The sequence below is a fragment of the Lithobates pipiens genome, unplaced genomic scaffold (genome assembly GCF_037356315.1).
Source record: "Lithobates pipiens isolate NorthernLeopardFrog02 unplaced genomic scaffold, aLitPip1_a1.2 Scaffold_27, whole genome shotgun sequence".
NCBI classification, from domain to species: Eukaryota; Metazoa; Chordata; class Amphibia; order Anura; family Ranidae; genus Lithobates; species Lithobates pipiens.
Genome location: NW_027507788.1, coordinates 68,289,821 through 68,308,296, shown reverse-complemented (window position 1 = coordinate 68,308,296; position 18,476 = coordinate 68,289,821). Strand labels below are relative to the sequence as shown.

At 44.3% G+C, this 18,476-nt stretch overlaps 1 protein-coding gene across 3 annotated transcripts in view; it reads right to left on the bottom strand.

Moving 5' to 3' along the window:
• The window catches only part of LOC143933914 (U4/U6 small nuclear ribonucleoprotein Prp31-like), a 232,544-nt gene that overhangs the window by 49,667 nt on the left and 164,401 nt on the right, over window positions 1–18,476 (bottom strand). For all 3 annotated transcript variants that reach the window (XM_077457063.1, XM_077457067.1, XM_077457066.1), the window contains exons 6-7: window positions 6,619–6,725; window positions 6,366–6,535 (exon numbers count right to left, since the gene is read on the bottom strand). In XM_077457063.1, the coding sequence (XP_077313189.1) occupies window positions 6,366–6,535; window positions 6,619–6,725 (277 nt within the window). The remainder of the gene's footprint in view (window positions 1–6,365; window positions 6,536–6,618; window positions 6,726–18,476) is intronic.

Sequence of the window (18,476 nt, the reverse complement as noted above, 5' to 3'; positions counted from 1 at the left end):
GTCCTCCTTGTGCCAAATGTGCGGAAGGGAGACAGGAACATTCATTCACTTACTGTGGTCATGCCCCAAAGTACAGGGACTATGGACACAGATTGTAAGATTCCTCCATGACGAAATGGGCTCTCCAGCCACGCTGGACCCAAAAATGTGCCTTTTAGGACTCTTGCCAGACTCGACCGACAGGTACATGAAGACATTTCTGCACGAGACGTTATTCACAGCGCGAAAGACAATAGCTCGGAAATGGATGAGGACTTGTCCCCCGAGCATTGCAGAATGGAAAGCAGAAATAAACAACACCCTCCCCTACAAAAAATTTATATACACCAATAGGGGTTGTCCTGAGAAATACTAAAAAATTTGGGACAGGTGGCTGCAGGAGTCTAGCACTTGTTCATAGCCGGTCTATGCACAATACATAGTAATGTAAATGACAAGTAGATCCTCCGGCCTCTGGGTAGTGAAGTAGCCCAAACCACTGACACAAGGTACCTTTTGGCTTTAGTTATTTCATGCATAAAACGTGATGTGACATTGATGATTTGAGATGGTTATACAATTGTTATCTGAGGAGCTGTATGATCTGTAGCATTTTTGTAACTGTAATCTGTAACATGTATGCACTGTGAATCGAAATAAACCTGGTTGATTTAAAAAAAAAAGAACCTGGAAACCCAAGGATTCGCTGCCAATTGCTGCTGAAGAAAAACACTTAAGGCAGAAACCTGACCGTTAAGAGTACCGAGAGCCAGTCCCTTATCTGCCCCTCTGTAGCTCCAGCACTGCTACTGGACTATGAACGTTAAAAGGAGCTCTCCGCACACCAGAAATTTAATTTTTTCCCATACCTTCAAATAAATCCTGCGCGTCTCTTCCTTCTTGCTTTTCAGCATCTCCTCTTCAGTAGCCAGGCTGCCAGACTCCACCCGAGGGCAGCAGATTGGGCCTTGGAAAAGTAGATCTTCCCTGACCGGAAGTATCCAAGGTGGTTCCACCACTAGTTTCTTTAGTACAGAAAAAGAAGGGCTCCTGGGCCAGTGTGGGCTATCAAGATCAGAGTTGTATCCTCTAACTGGAATTTCCACAGAACTGCCGGCAACAACACGGGAGGGGGAAAGGCATAGCACTTGGTAAAAGGCCATCTCTGAGAAGGAGCATCCACTCCTATTGCTCTGTCTCCCCGATTCAGAGAGAAGAAAAGGAGTTTTTGCATTTTCCCTTGACGCAAAAAAGATCCACAGACGGTCTTCCCCACCTCTGGACAATCAACCTGTAGATTTCCAGATTCAGGACCCAGCCGCTCTCCCTCAGCTTCTTCCCGCTGAGGAAGTCTGCGCTCTGATTTAGCTCTCCTTTCAGGTTTACTGCTGATAGAGAGTGCACTGTTACCTCTGCCCAGATGAATATTGCTTCCGTTAGAGAGCAAAGGGAGCTGCTTCTTGTGCCCCTCGTCAATTGATGTGAGCAACCGCTGAAGAATTGTCTGAACGGACCTGGACATGTCCCTGGAGTTCCTGCTGGAAAAACCTTAGAGCCAAGAAGATGGCTCTCAGCTCCCTCCAATTCGAGGACCTCCGCATCCTTGAGACTCCAAGATCCTTAGGCCAGACCTTTCTCCAGGTGTGCTCGCCAACCCATGCCGCTTGCATTCATTGTGACGACCCTGGACACTGGGAGTACCCATTCTAGACCCAGAGATAGATTCGCTGCTTTTCTCCACCAGAGGAACCTCTTTACTTTTATTGGAATGAGAACCGTAGAGTCCAGAGAATTCTGAGTACGATCCCAAACCTACAAAATGAAAAGCTGCAGGAGGCAAAAAAGTGTGCTCCTGCCCACCTTACTGCTGGAAGGGCTGACGTCAGCAGTCCCAAGGCTGACATGGTTTTCTTATAGAAATTTGCCGATTGCTTTGAAGAACTGCCAAAGCCCTGTCTACTTTGCAAATTTTCTCCTCTGGGAGAAAGACTCGCTGCTGAGTTGAGTCTAGAACGTACACTAAGAAAGTCACTCTCTGTGATGGAACCAGGTTGGATTTCTCCAAATTTAAGAGCTATCCCAATTGTTCCAAAACATTTCTTGCTACCTGCAAATCCTGAACCAGCTAATAATTGAAGATGTACTACTTATGACCCTTACCTTACTCCCAACCTGAGTAATCTCTGGCTGTCCTCGGCAATTAGAATGTGCAGATAGGCGTCTCTTCGATCTATGGACGCCATGAAGCAATTTGGAGGCAGCAGTGTTTTCACGGAAAAAATGGAATCCATCCGAAACCTTTTGTAACAGATTGACAGATTCAAAAGTTTCAGGTTCAGGATCAGCCTGAAGTTCCCTGAAGGTTTTCTAACCACGAAAACGTGGGAATAAAACCCTCTGCCTACCTCCCCAGGAGGAATCCGTGACACCACATTCTGCTGCTCCAAAACCTCCAGAGAAGTCAGAAGGGCTACCCTATTCTCTGCACACCTTGGTAGGTCTGTGATTTACAGCCTGGGGGGGGGGGGGGGGACTTGAGAACTGCACCCCCTCCTTATAGTGCCTAGAATAAAAGGATTGGACGTAACCGACTTCCACTGTGGGAGGAAAGCCCCCATGGGGTTAACTTGTCATTGGGCCTTTTGGGATGGCTCAGGGGGGCGAAAAATCGCTCCCCCACGCCCTCTGCCCTTGTTGGTCTAGACTTTTTTCTGGGACTCTGTCCTGCGAAAGTTAACCTTCCTTTGTGGTCTCTTCAGATTTTTTCCCCCATTTTTTTCTTTAAGGGAAAAGCCTTCTTTTTATCCGTTGTCCGATTAAGGACAGCCTCCAGGTCTGGACCGAACAGTAAATTCCCCGTGAAGGGAATACCACAAAGTTTGATCTTTGAAGCATTGTCCTCTTGCCATGTCTTTAACCAAAGTGCCCTTCTGGCTGAATTAGCCAAGGCAGAGGATCTAGCAGACATGCGGACCGACTCTGCTGACGCATCCGCTATGTATGCAACTCCTTTTAAAAGAATTGGGAAAGAGGAAAGAATTGTCTTTTGCAGTCCCTGCCTCAATATGAGCTTTTATATGAGTCAACAAGTGTTCCATGTTGCGTGCCAGCACTGTGGCAGCCATGGCAGGCTTAAGATTGCTTAAAGAAGAATCCCAAGACTTCTTGAGGAGAGAGTCCATCCCCTTGTCAATAGGGTCGGTTAACATACCCATAGCTTCAAAAGCCAAATCTGTCCTTCTGGATACCTGAGAGAAGGCCGCATCCAATCTAGGAGATTTGTTCCACACAGCAGATTCATCCTCTGAAAAAGGGAACCTGTGTTTCAATGCTCTAGAAAAGAAAAGCTTCCTCTCTGGGTCTCGCCATTCCTTACTGATGGCATCTACCAGAACTTCATGCACTGGGAAGACCCTTTTCTTGGGTTCTCCTAGACCTTCATACATCTGGTCATACAGGGATCAGGGTTTTTTCTCTTCTTGGATACCAAGTGTAGTGTGAATAGCTCCCAGGAGCTCTTCCACTTCCTCCAAGGAAAGCTTGTAACGGGAGGATTTAGAGGACTCGCCATCCACCCTCTCTCCCTCTGACTCAGAAGAGAGTCTGAGGATTCGCTATCCTGCTCATCCTCTAGTAACGTTCTGTTACCCCCAGGCAACCCATAATTAGCAGAGGGACCTGTTGTCCCGGCAGAGGACTAGCTGGGGGCTGTATAGGCTGAAAATTCTCAAACAAGGTTTTAAAAGACTGAAAAGTGCTGGAGAGCTCTTTAACAGAAGCCGCCAGACTAGAACCTTGTTCCCCAGCATGATCCTTGACTAAGTCCTCAATGCAATTCCTGCATAATACTTTCCCCCAGGATTCCCCTAACACACTTCTACATAAGGGGCACTTCTTCTTGGACCCATGTGAGAGCTTAGACTTTTCCATGGACTTGTCCTGAAACGACAAAAAAAACCCCACCAGCATCAGCCCCTGCCAGCAAAAAAATTAACACCAGACCAAAACCAGGAGTGCACCCTCCCAGGACCAACCACCCCCAGGGTCCCAGACGTGCAACTCTCCCCCTCCCACCAAGGAGGGTAGATCACCCATGGAGCTAAATGGGAAGCAGTAAGGGAACACCACCCCAGGGTTCCACTTACCTTAGAGTGGCTGGTGCTGGCATCACCCGGAACCAAAATGGGAACCATCAGTCTCAGACATCCCTTTGGTCCGAACGGTCAACTCCCCCTACCTGTAGCTACAGCGTGAATGAGGCAAACACCAGCCTTCGTGCCGGTCGTTTTTGGCGTCCCACGACCGGAACCAGAAGTCGCGGGTGAACCGGACGTGACCTCTACCGTCGGAAAGAGACATTGCCCGTCATCCGACCCTGCGTTGCGCTTCATGCTGGCCCCACTAATGAGGGGAAGACGCAGACACCTCCCCCAGGCAGCTCCAATACGAATGTCCCATGCCTCCGCTTTCCCCAAGGAAGGATGAGACGTGCCAGACACTGCAGGCAACTGACTCCCCAGCCCTGCTACAATGTATGAGACTTTAGTCTCTTCGGACATCCCTTCGGCCAGAGCGAAAATTCTGCCTTCAGGATAGAACTGGACTCAGCCTCCCCAACTGAATTAAAACCAGGTTCCTAGAGATGTCTCCTCGCCAGAGGAAACACCGAAACTGAAGGGCTGGAGGGAAGGAATGGTTTTAAAGATCTGGTGGAGGCAGTGTTTACTGAGAAGGGAGGAGCCGAGGTCTCAAGTGTGCTGTCCTGAAAGACAAAAGAGGGAAAAGACTGCGCCAAAGAAATAATAAAATACAATAAAATTGCCTGCAGCAGTGTAAATGTGAGCCGACTAGCGTCACTGTGACATACAACATTCACACACTGATGAGTGAGTCACATATATATTTTCCAATTTCTATTTTATTTTAATTTTTTACATTTTGGTTTTCTATTCACTATGGAATTCTCTACATGTCCTCATGATTTTTAGTGCAGCTCATTCACCTGCTCTATTTTAAGGGTCTTCCCTTATGGGGGGGATCTCCCACATTCTAGTAGCAGTTTTAAAGGTCCTTGCACAATGCCCAGTTCCCTAAAAGTGAACCCACTGAAAGCACCATACGGCTCTTTAATACTATGCAAGGTAGCCCAGCTGGGAGATTTTCAATAGGAGATTGTCCTGCTGCAGCACAGTCCCAGTTGGTGCCCGAACATACAAAAATCGCACTTGCGCCGTAGATAAGATGGTGGATTCGCACATGCGTCAGAACGCTCAAGGTGGAAGTGTAAGATATTACAGTGTATGGATGTCTGCTCAAAGTAGGCCCAGCCTCCTAAGAAGTGACTGATGATTCATCAACAAGGTCCCTGGCTCTAATCCGCCCACTCAAGGACCCCGTCAGTGCCAAATCACTGACCATCATATCTGCCTATAATGGGCAAGCACCTGACTTGCCACATCCTGAGTTTTTAAATGCCCCCAGTGACAACACAAAACTACTTTGTCCACTTTGGTTAAGGCCATCCTCCTCTCCAATGAGAAAGGGAGTTGGGAGGAGGGGGAATCCTTGGGTACCGTGCAAGCAGACTGCTGCCTTGGACCTGTAGAGCACCTGGCGGCAACACACACACACACACACACACACTGAGAACTCAGATGTGTTGCCTATACCCCCAGGCCCAGTGCAGTCGCAAAATTACAGGCTAGCCCCACTGTCTTCCTATAGGATCTGGTTACAGTCCTTGCAGAATGAAACCGGGAAAACCAACACCCTCTGCAACAGTTACTACAAACTGCACCAGTTAGTTTTAAGTCTTGATAGGGATTGACAGAATAAAAGTGAATTCTTATATCTTCTCCCCCACAGAGAAGCATCAACTGAAGACACTAACAGAAAAAAAAAAAAAAAAAAAAAAAAAAAAAAATCACATGGTGTGAGAAGTTATAAGAGGGAGTATTAAATGTCGGAGCGGCATTGCCCGTGTCCATTCACCTGAAGGTGCAGCATATAACCCATCCGTTATGATAGGCAGCCTTTGTCCTGTACTGTACGATAAAGAATATGCATATTATAAAAGTTATCTTTATCTAGCTTCACCTATATCTTCTCCCATGGGAAACTTGAGCAAATCATTACGATAACTGTTTTTACAGTGCAATGGAGTGGTTGCCCATGTATAAAACTAATGCTTCCAGAACCTCAGAGCGGTTATTGCACTTAATTTGTGTTTTGCATTTCAACTAACAAGTACCAGGTTGTAACCACAGATTTTTATAACTGTGATCTTTGAGTGGTAAATATAAACATAGAACTCAATGACATTTATATATCCCTATGAACTTTAACAGCATTCAACAACAGATACCCAATTTGGGCCTGCAACTTACCCATAATTTTGGCAGCAGTAGAGGCTCCAACGATAACAGATAGATTGGGAGCAATGAAGGACATACGAGACTCTACATACTCATAAATTCTATGTTTAGACTGGTTCAGCTCTAGTGCCATGTTGCATGCCTCTTCTATATGCTCCAATTCTTCTTCTGTCAGTTGCTGGCTATATGACAAACAGATTCCAAGAAGTTTTAAATAAAACAGAAAATACCAACAATGTAAAAAAGTGAAGTTACATTGAATTACCCCTGTGTGGTGGAGGCGGTCACACTAACAACCATTATAGTGGCATTGGTCAATATTTGCTGAAGGTTCTCATTATTCTTGCATTTTGCCAAACAGTTTCCCAGTTCCTGCAATTTAAAACATTTTAAAGACTTAACTACTTGAGGAGCAGCGTTTTATCACATATTACAAAACAAAAAACTTCAGACATGAATGCCCTATGCATCAAAGCAGAATTAGTTCACACAAAGCCATTTCACGTATTTTTTTAGACTTTAACCCTTTCGCTGCCAGGCCCTGTGCGCCATTTTGTACACTTAGATTGCCAGACCATTTTTTTTTTACCATTACTTCTTTATTTTTCACTTATAGCTTTCAAAGTTGGTAAAAGACCTGCGCCCCCCCCCCCCCCCCACCCTATATTTTCTGAAAGCACATGATCAGTACCCTAAAAAGAAGGTACTATTGATTTCTAAGATCCAATGATAGCTGCGCAAATGTTTATCAAACAGTATTTTTTTACAAAAAATCATGATTAGCAGATAAATACACAGCAAATTTTACAAAATTCCTACTAAATATAAAAGCTTAACCTGTATGAGTTAATAAAAAAATATATATTTACATTGCCTTTTTGCAAAATGGAACGTACACAAAAATGAAAATATCCAACTTTCTCAAAAAATCTGGAGGTTTTCATTTTTGCTTTCAGAGTTTGTAAAAGACTGTGCTACTGAATTTTTTTAAGGCCCTGTGGTATATGCGCAAATGTTTATCAAAACAAGATTTTTGCTAAAAATAAACTAAAATTAGCAGAAAAAAAAAAAAAAGCTATTTACAAAATTCCTGCTAAATTCCAACTAAATATAAAAGCTTAATCTGTATGGAGTCGATACATAAATATTTGTAATTTTTACATTGCGCCTTTTTGCAAAATGGTTAAAAATTGAGGCAAAAAATGTAAATATAAAAAAAAAATAAAACACACACACACACACACACACACAACAAACACAAGCTTTTAATTTTTCCCTTACAGTATTCTGAATTTGTGAAAGACCCCAAACCATATCTTTTCTGAAAGCATAGGAACAGTAGAATAAAAAAAGAAGGTGCTATTGATTAACCACTTCCATACAGGGCATTTATACACCCTTCCTTACCAGACCAATTTTTAGCTTTCAGAGCTCCTCAAACTTTGAATGGCAGTTACTCAGTCATGCAACACTGTACCCAAACATAATTTTTATCATTTTTTTCATACAAATAGCTCTCTTTTGGTGGCATTTAATCACCACTGTTTTTTTTTTTTGTGACACAAGTGGAAAAAAAGCGAAAAAAAAAAAAAAAAAAAATAACTTCGTTTCTATGATAAAATTTTGCAAATAAGTCATTTTTGTTCATAAATTTGGGCCAAAATTTATACTTCTACATCCATTTGGTAAAAATAACCCAAATTAGTGGATATTATTTTGTCTCATTGAAAGTTATAGAGTATACAAGCTATGGTGCAAATCATTGAAAATTGAGCACACCTGATGCACCGACGGCCTATCTCATTTCTCGAGGCTCTGAAATGTCAGGAAAGTACAAATACCCCCCAAATGAACCCTTTTTGAAAAGTATACAGTCCAAAGGTATTTAGTAAGAGGCATGATGAGTTTTTTGAAGTTGTAATATTTTCCCACAATTCTTGGGAAAAAGAAGAATGTTTTTTTTTTGTTTTTTACAAAATTGACATAACAAGTTATTTCTCATACACAGCATATGCATTCTTCCAATTACACCCCAAAATACATTCTGCAACTTTTCCCGAGTATGGCAATACCACATGTGTGGGACTTTTACACAGGCTGGCCACACAGAGAGGTCCAACATGCAGGGAGCACCGTCAGGAAATTATAGGTGTCATTTATGCTCCTAGAACCCCTAACGACCTATTACATTTGTGAAGGCCCTGGCGCACCAGGACAATGGAATTATCCACAAAATTACCCCATTTTGGAAAGCAAAACACCCCAACGTCTATTCTATGAGGCATAATGAGTCTTTTGAACGGTTAATTTTTTTTTTACACAAGTCTTCGGAAAAACGTGGAAAGAAAATTAAATTATTATTATTATTTTTTTTTTTTACACAAAGTGGTCAGTTTATAAGATATTTCTAACACATAGCATGTACATAGCAAAAATTACACCCCAAAACACATTCTGCTACTCATCTCGAGTATGGTGATACCACATGTGTGTGACTTTTACACAGCCTGGCCACATACAAAGGCCCAACATGCAGGGAGCGCCGTCAGGTGTTCTAGGAGCATAAATGACACCTCTAATTTCCTAAAGACCTATTACATTTGTGAAGGCCCTGGAGCACCAGGACAATGGAATTACCCACGAAATGACCCCATTTTGGAAAACAAACACCCCAAAGTATATTTTATGAAGCATTATGGGTCTTTTGAACAGTTAATGTTTTAACACAAGTCTTCAGAAAACGTGGAAAGAAAAATGAAAATCTTTATTTATTTATTTTTTACACACAAAGTTGTCCATTTATAAGATATTTCTAACACGTAGCATGTATATAGCAAAAATGACACCCCAAAACACATTCTGCTACTCCTCTTGAGTATGGCAATACTACATGTGTGAGACTTTTACACAGCCTGGCCATATACAGAGGTCCAACATGGAAGCGGTACCTTCAGGTGTTCTAGGAGCATAAATTACACATCTCATTTCATTCCTACCTATCACACTTCTGAAGGTCCTGGAGCACCAGGACAATGGAATTACCCCCAAAATGACCCCATGTTGGAAAGCAAACACCTCAACGTGTATTCTATGAGGCATGATCTGCAAATAGGTACGCGGGTACTCAGGCGGGCTGGGGACAGGCACGCGGGTACTCAGGCGGGCTGGGGACAGGCACGCGGGTACTCAGGCGGGCTGGGGACAGGCACGCGGGTACTCAGGCGGGCTGGGGACAGGCACGCGGGTACTCAGGCGGGCTGGGGACAGGCACGCGGGTACTCAGGCGGGCTGGGGACAGGCACGCGGGTACTCAGGCGGGCTGGGGACAGGCACGCGGGTACTCAGGCGGGCTGGGGACAGGCACGCGGGTACTCAGGCGGGCTGGGGACAGGCACGCGGGTACTCAGGCGGGCTGGGATGGGTGATGACAGGTACTTTGATGGGTGATGACGGGTCCTCTTTATGGGGGGGGGGGGGTAATCCGTGTGTGATTGGTGTACACTAGGCGGTAACGAGAGGTTACCGCAATCTCCTTCTCACACACCATCAGTGTGTGAGGAGGAGAACCCGGTAACATCTCATTACCGTGGTTTGTTTACATTCTGTGATCGGCTGTGATTGGACACAGCCGGTCACGGGGTAAAGAGCCAATTTCATTGGCTATTTACTGCGATCGGGGTTGGACTGTGTCAGGGTGTGTGCACGAGTGCTGTGACTGCACAGTACATGTGACCGGCTGTGATTGGACACGGCCGGTCACGTGTATCGGGGATGGGTTGTGCCCGGGGGCCCGCAAGAGCGGCGAAATACAGAGGCCGTCATATGACGTCCACCCAGGATGGGAGATCCCATCTGTGGGCATCATTTGACTATGGACCGGTATTGAAGTGGTTAAGGCCCCACAATATTTGCACAAATGTTTACCAAAGCAATATTGTTTCACTAAAAATACACTAAAATCATTAGCAGATACAAACCAAGCAAATTTTACAATTCCTGCTAAATTCCTACTGAATATAAAAGCTTAAGCTGTATTGAGTTAAAAAAAATATATATATATTATTCAATTTTAAATTGAGCTTTTTTGAGAAATCGTGAAAATTTGACGTACACAAAAGTTTTAGAAAATCTGGGGGTTTTCCTTTTTCACATACAGCTTTCAGAATTTGTAAAATACCCCCCCAACCCACACATTTTCTGAAAGCACATGGCCAGCAGAATAAAAAGGTGCTACTGCTTTTTAAGGCAGCGCGAAATTTGTGCAAATATTTATCAAAGCAAAATCTTCACTAAAAATCCAAAAATCATTAATAGTGCACAAAAATACAACATAACTAACAAAATTCCTGCTAAATTGCTACTAAAGCATCATTCACATGTGGCATACTAAAGGCGTCAGGGAGGAGCCAGGTGTCACAATTGTCACTTCCGGTTGCGGCCGAGACCGGAAGTCCTCTTGTTTACCCATTTGCGATTGTTACTGCGAACTGTAAGTGTGGATATTGTTTAATAAAGTATTGTAATTTACATTCTACACATGGGAGCCCCCCCTCTCGTCTCTTTCATCCGGTTTATGGTTGGTGAATTATCTACACTGACGGGCTGTAAAAACGAGGAGAGAAGGAAGAGTCAGCGGGTCACCTTTACAACGCTTGATTTTGGCCATCGATGGTCTCTATTGGAGTCGAGAGGCTAGGAGAAACAGGCGGTGCACAAGTTAAGCACTGAATTGATGGTGGACCGTCACATTATCTGGAGCAGTTATAGCTTCCATTTCACTGCACGGATTTGGCATAGGATCACAGTATTTTATTGGAGCCTGCACTACACCGATCGTTTGTGTGTTTTATGAACAGTTTGAACTTTTTGCATTTTTTATGAACACTGCTACTGATTGGAGGTCGCACTGCACTGATCATCTGTGTGTTATATGGACTTTTTTGCACTTTAATTTATGTTCTATCTATATTGCATTTGCACAGGTTTATTTAACCACTTCAGCTCCGGACCAATAAACACCTTAAGGACCAGAGGTCTTTTTGCAATTTCGCACTGCGCTGCTTTAACTGGTAATTGCGCGGTCATGCAATATTGCACCCAAACGAAATTTGCGTCCTTTTCTTCCCACAAATAGAGCTTTCTTTTGATGGTATTTGATTGCCTCTGCGATTTTTTTTTTTTGCGATATAAATGGAAAAAGAGCGAAAATTTTGAAAAAAAAATATATTTTCTTCTTTTTGTTATAAGAAAAATCGAATAAACTAAATTTTAGTCATACATTGAGGGCAAAATTTATTCAGCCACATGTCTTTAGTAAAAAAAATGTCAATAAGCATATATTTTTTGGTTTGCGCAAAAGTTATAGCGTCTACAAACTAGAGTACATTTTCTGGAATTTACACAGCTTTTAATTTATGACTGCCGATCTCATTTCTTGAGGTGCTAAAATGGCAGGGCAGTACAAATCCCCCCCAAATGACCCCATTTTGGAAAGTAGACACCCCAAGGAAATTGCTGATGGGTATGTTGAGCCCATTGAATATTTATTTTTTTTGTCCTAAGGGATTGAATAATGACAAAAAAAAAAAAAAAAAATTTTTTTTTACAAAAAGTTGTCACTAAATGATATATTGCTCACACATGCCATGGTTATATGTGAAATGACACCCCAAAATACATTCTGCTGCTTCTCCCGAGTACGGGGATACCACATGTGTGGGACTTTTTGGGAGTCTAGTCGCGCACGGCACCCCGAAAACCAATCACCACCTTCAGGATTTCTAAGGGTGCAAATTTTTGATTTAACTCCTCACTACCTATCACAGTTTCGAAGGCCATAAAATGCCAAAATAGCACAAAACCCCCCCAAATGACCCCATTTTGGAAAGTAGACACCCCAAGCTATTTACTGAGAGGCATGTTGAGTCCATGGAATATTTTATATTTTGCCAAAAGTTGCGGGAATATTACAAACTTTTTTTTTTTTTTGCACAAAGTTGTCACTAAATGATATATTGCTCACACATGCTATGGGCAGAAGTCAAATTACACCCCAAAATAAATTCTGCTGCTTCTCCCGAGTACGGGGATACCACATGTGGGGGACTTTTTGGGAGCCTAGTTAACTAGCTACCTAGCGACTGTAGCGACACTAATGCAGCGATCAGAAAAACGATCGCTTAGTGACACTGGCAAAAGGGGGTGAAAGGGTTAACTAGCGGCAATCAGGGGGTTAAAAACATTTATTGGGTAGTATATCGGGGTACCTAGCGATATAAAAACCTGGTGGTGAACTAATAAAATAACTAGCTACCTAGCGACACATGCAGCGATCAGAAAAATGATCGCTTAGTGACACTGGCAAAAGGGGGTGAAAGGGTTAACTAGCGGCAATCAGGGGGTTAAAAACATTATTGGGTAGTATATCGGGGTACCTAGCGCTATAAAAACCTGGCGGTGAACCTAAAAAAATAACTAGCTACCTAGCGACTGTAGCGACACTAATGCAGCGATCAGAAAAACGATCGCTTAGTGACACTGGCAAAAGGGGGTGAAAGGGTTAACTAGCGGCAATCAGGGGGTTAAAAACATTATTGGGTAGTATATCGGGGTACCTAGCGATATAAAAACCTGGCGGTGAACCTAAAAAAATAACTAGCTACCTAGCGTCACTAGCGACACATGCAGCGATCAGAAAAATGATCGCTTAGTGACACTGGCAAAAGGGGTGAAAGGGTTAACTCTAGGGGCAATCAGGGGGTTAAATCTTTATTGGGGGGTGATAGGGGGCTACCCTGGACCTAACACTAACTGTCCTGACAGTTTTTACTGTCACAACTGACACTGAATGCATGATCAGTAAAGAAATGATCAATGCAATCAGTGACACTGTGACTGGGGGGGGAGGGGGGGCGGGGGGGGGATCGGGGGGCGATCGGGGGGGTTTGTGTGCCTGTGTGTACCTACATGTCAGTGTAGTGTTCGTGCAGACTTACTTTTACTCTTCTCCTCGTAGTCCGGTCAAAAGACCGCCCCGAGGAGAATGACATCACTTCTCCTTCCTGTGTAAACAATACACAGGGGAGGAAGCTTCTCATTGGCCAGGAGCGATCCAGAGGGGGTGGCCGAAAACGAACGGCCATCCCCTCATCACGGAGCGCTCCTGGACCGAATCGGACCGCCGTAACCAGCGGGAGGGGGTCCGATGGGACCCCCCACCCGCTGGAAGGCAATCACGTAGAGTACGTGATTATGCCTGCCTGTGCCATTGTGCTGACGTACAATGGCAATACGGCGGTCCTCAAGTGGTTAATGTGTGTTTATTTTGGTATACTGTTTTGCGGATTTGTACATTTATTTTTGACACATAGGTATATATTTTTTATTTTTTTTAAAGTATTTTTTAGTAATATTTGTAGTTTATGGGTAAGTGGGGTAGCGCCGCATATTTCTTTTAACAAATTCCATACTGGTGTAGAGATCACTTTCTATGCTGGCTGCTTCCCTTGATTATTTTATTAGGGCTAATAGTTAGGTGGAGCGCACTAGTATCTTTTGTTTACATACCAAGATGTACCCACATTGGAAGGGGGGGGGGGGTCATGTTTACCCGCAAAGGAGTTCCATGATACAACAGCTGCACAGGTATCGCTGCTGTTCCCAATCTGACATCTGTGTGGGTACACCACTCCAAACGCAGACAGCGTGAGCTCAGGGGCATGCATGAAGACCTACATGGATGGAAAAATTGGGAGCAACGGCCCTGTCCGTGCAGTTTCTACATCCCAAATTAATATCAATGGGACTGCCTGCACATAGATGCAACCCAGTAAAGGTACGCCGTGTATGCTCTGTGTGAACAAGGCCTTAAGCCCATTTCACACAAGTATACGGTCGGATCTCAGTCTGTTTTTCAGGCGGGCCCAATCAGACTAACCCATTTTTCTCTATGGAGAGGCCAATGTAAATGTACATGTGTGTTTACACAAACCTGCATCCGATCCAGTTAGTCTGCTAAAAACAGATGGATGGGGATCCCATTCTCCATCCATCTAGCAGATCGGATTGGATGGCATCTGATGGAACATAGGTTGGACTATATGGACTTGTGTCTTATTTCAAACTTACCTACTATGTAACTGAACAGGCGGTCCATTTCCATCCGACCGCCCCAGAGAGAACAGCGGGCTGTGTCCGTGTCCTCTCTGCATCAGTGGAGCAGACACGGACCTGTCATCTGCCTGCTCAGCAGGCATAAGCAGACAGGTCCCCCGCCGAGCAGGCGGATCTGCTCGACAGTATCTGCTCAGTGTGAAAGGAGTCTTACCAGGAGCAACCAGGTAATTAGGGGTACCAGGCTCAAAACGTTTGTAGGTTTGTTCCCCCCCCCCCCCCGAGCCACATGATTAGAACCTGGGGCTCTAATTGGCTATAAAAAGGTTGGGCTCAAGGCACAGAGCATTGCCCCCAAACGCACCCACTTGTGACAATAGCAAATTAATATTCGCCATTGTCTTCCGACTTCTCCTGGCCATACAGACGGATTGGGTTGGCCAGGAGGAGAAGCGGAGGAAGCAGTGGAGGGGTAAATGAGGGGCAGGGGGAACGACTGTCACCATGGAGAGTCTAAATGCGGGCAGACCTGGGGGGTTTTACTAGGTTTGTGTCTTTGAAAAAAAAAAAAAAAAAATGTAAAAAGTAAAAAAAAAAAAAAAAAAAAAAAAACCGTATATATATAAACAAAGGGAAAGGTTCTTTGGTGAAATATCAGAGGTCCAAACTTATTTTTTTGAGACCGTCCCTCTCTCTGTAGTACTTTACTTGCATAAATGAGGACTCTGTATAGATGTTCACCAAGCACACCCCCCGGCACAACTTCAACTCCACCTCTATGTCAGCCCCCCCGTCATGCTCACCAGCCTGACACATCGCAGAGATCAGTGGAGAGAGAGGCTGCAGGCAGTGGGAGGTGCTCATACTGGCCCACACACCCCCCACCTCAGCAATGAATGGGGGTTGCATGGGCCGGTACGAGGGGGCTGACTGGCAGGGGACACACACACACACACACGCCTAGAACCCACCCAAGCCCCATGCAGCACCAGAAGCTGGCAGGAGTGGAAGAGGAGGGATGCCAGCTAATGAAGGTCACGGCTTTGCGGGGGGTTGGATCAAGTGGAAGAGGGGGATATAAAAGGAGAGTGGGAGAGTTTTAGGTGGAAGGGAGCGGCGGGGGTGGAGAGGCTGGGGAAGAGGTGGCATGGGTGGGGAGGTCACATTTAGGGTTAATAACTGATCAGCGGGTTGTAATTCGCTGATCAGAGTTATGGAATTGTTCAGCAGAGTCTGCTAAAACAATTCTGATATAAGCTTATGGTCATTGAAATGACCATAAGCTTATAGAAGAGGGAGAATGAGGTCCGTAAGGCCTGGCCACCTGCAGGCACTTCTGTAGGTCTGTACGGACCTGGCAGTGAAGGGTTAAAGCCATATACCACAGACATTATGGGGTCGATTTACTAAAATTGGGAGAGTGTAAAACCTGGTTCAGCTCTGCAAAGAAACCAATCTGCTTCTAATTTTTTTATATTTTTTTGTCAAAGCTTAACTGAACTAAAACTAGAATACCGCTGAGCAGCCATCTTGCAGCACTGGACACATCCCACACTGCAGTACTGGATGGCCACAAGCTCAATCATGTGCGTTTTTATACCATCTGTTTTTTATGGTTTATACAGCAGTTGGTCAATAAAGCTTTTTTGGAAGTTATGCTGCTTGGTCCTGAATAGAACTTTACTTCTGGGTCTCCTTTAGCCCTGCTTTTTGCACTGGATCCCATGCTTCTGAGGGTCAGGGACCACTGCTGCAAGCAGAGGGACACACAGCAAGCGGTATATCCAACTGATGTGCCTTATATCTTACCCACCTCAATGGAGTGTTTTTATACAGTGGAGCTACATGATTCTGGCTAAAATGAGAATCTCAATTTTTGCCTAGAATAAAGATAAGGATTCTCCCATGATTCTCACAACGTAAAATCTTTAACATTATACAAAAAAACTTTACTTTTTTTTCATTCATTAACCACTTGCTTACTGGGCTTACTGATAAGAGACACTATTCTGCCAACTGACAACTATGGGGCATCATTTCTCCTACTGACAATGGGGCACTATTCCTCCCATTGACACCAATGATGCATGAAAAATTTACACTCCCGCTGGCCACAGTTTGGCCTCCGTGAAGTCTGAAGGACAATAAACTGGCCCTTCTTTAGATCAGGGGTCTCCAAACTTTCTAAACAAGCTAAATGTTACAATGTTTCTCTTTAGCGATGTTGTGAGAAACTTGGCAGGCTGCTGTTTTTTGTTTTTTGACAGCGGTTGGCTTGAGCACAGAACTCTGCACTGAATGGAGGAAATGCTTTAAGATCAGGAGGAGGGGTAGAATTGCGATCTCAATTCTTTAACGATTTTGTGCAGCTATAATGTACAGTGCCCATTTAATTAGAATAAATTGGTAATAAATTGGCTGGCTACTATACTCTTTTCTTTTTCACTTCTAGCGTGCACTCCACATTTTTTGTCTTCATCCTGCAATGATGCCTCCAAAAAACAAATCTGATGCAAGTGCTGGTGGTACAGCAAAGAAAAGAAAAACCATCACCATGGAAAATAAAGTAAAAATAATAAAGTGATCAGAGAAAGGTGAAACTCCATCAGTCACTGGCAGAACATTTGGCTACAATTGCAAAATTTTAACCACTTAAAGCAGAGTTCCACCCTAAAGTGGAACTTCCGCTCATCGGAACCCCCCCTCCCCCTCCGGTATCACAGTTGGCACCTTTCAGGGGGGAGGGGGGGTGCAGATACCTGTCTAAGACAGGAGTTTGCACCCACTTCCGGGCATAGACTCCCACGGGAGTCTTATGCTTCTTCCTGTCCCGCCACGCTGTCTGCTGGGATACACACAGGTCCCAGAGACAGCACGGACCATTCCCACTGTGCGACTCGCACATGCGCAGTAGGGAACCGGGAAGTGAAGCAGCAACGCTTCACTTCCCGATTCCCTCACCAAGATTGGCAGCGGCAGCAGCTGAGAGATCGATCGGACTCAGCTGCTGACATCGCTGGACCCCGGGACAGGCAAGTGTCCATTTATTAAAAGTCAGCAGCTGTAGTATTTATAGCTGCTGGCTTTTAATACTTTTTTTCCCAGTGGACTCCCTCTAAGGACCGAGCCTCAGATTTGTTGTTTACTGTTTATTGTTGTCTTTTTGCTAGAAATTACTTCGAACCCCCAAACATTATACATTTTTTTTTCTAACACCCCAGAAAATAAAATGTCATTGCAATACGTTGTCACACCGTATTTGTGCAGCGGTCTTACAAGCGCACTTTTTTGGAAAAATGTTTTTTTTTCCAAAAGACAGCAGCAAAGTTAGCCCAATTTTTTTTTTTTTTAGATTGTGAAAGATAGTTACGCTGAATAAATTGATACCCAAAATGTCACGCTTCACAAATTGCGCCCGATGGTGGAATGGCGACAAACTTTTACCTTAAAAATCTCCATAGGCAACATTTAAAAAATTCTACAAGGTAGCAAGGTTTTTGAGTTAGAGGAGGTCTAGGTTAGAGGAGGTCTAGGGCTAGAATTATTGCTCTACTCATTGCGGCGATACCTCACGTGTGGTTTGAACACCGTTTTCATATGTGGGCGCAACTCACGTATGCGGTCGCTTCTGCGCATGAGCTCGTCGGGATGGGGCGCGTAAAAAAAAAAAAAAAAAAAAAAAAAAAAGACACTTTTTTGGCCCGTTAAGAGCTATGGGCGGAAGTGACGTTTTGACATCGCTTCCACCCTGCAATGTCATGGAGACAGGTGGGGGCCATATTCCCCCTCACTTGTCTTCATGCACAGTCAGTGAATGGACTGGATCGCCTCTGCCGACAGCTCTAGTAAGCAGGAGGGTGGCCTTCTCCCGCCGCCAATAAAAGTGATCTAGTGGCAAATCTGTCGCAGAGACCACCTTTACCTTGTAGTCGATTGCCCGCTGAATACAAGGATACTGGTGTTATGGCAGCTAGCTGCTGCCATAACGATATCCATTCTAAAAATTAGGAC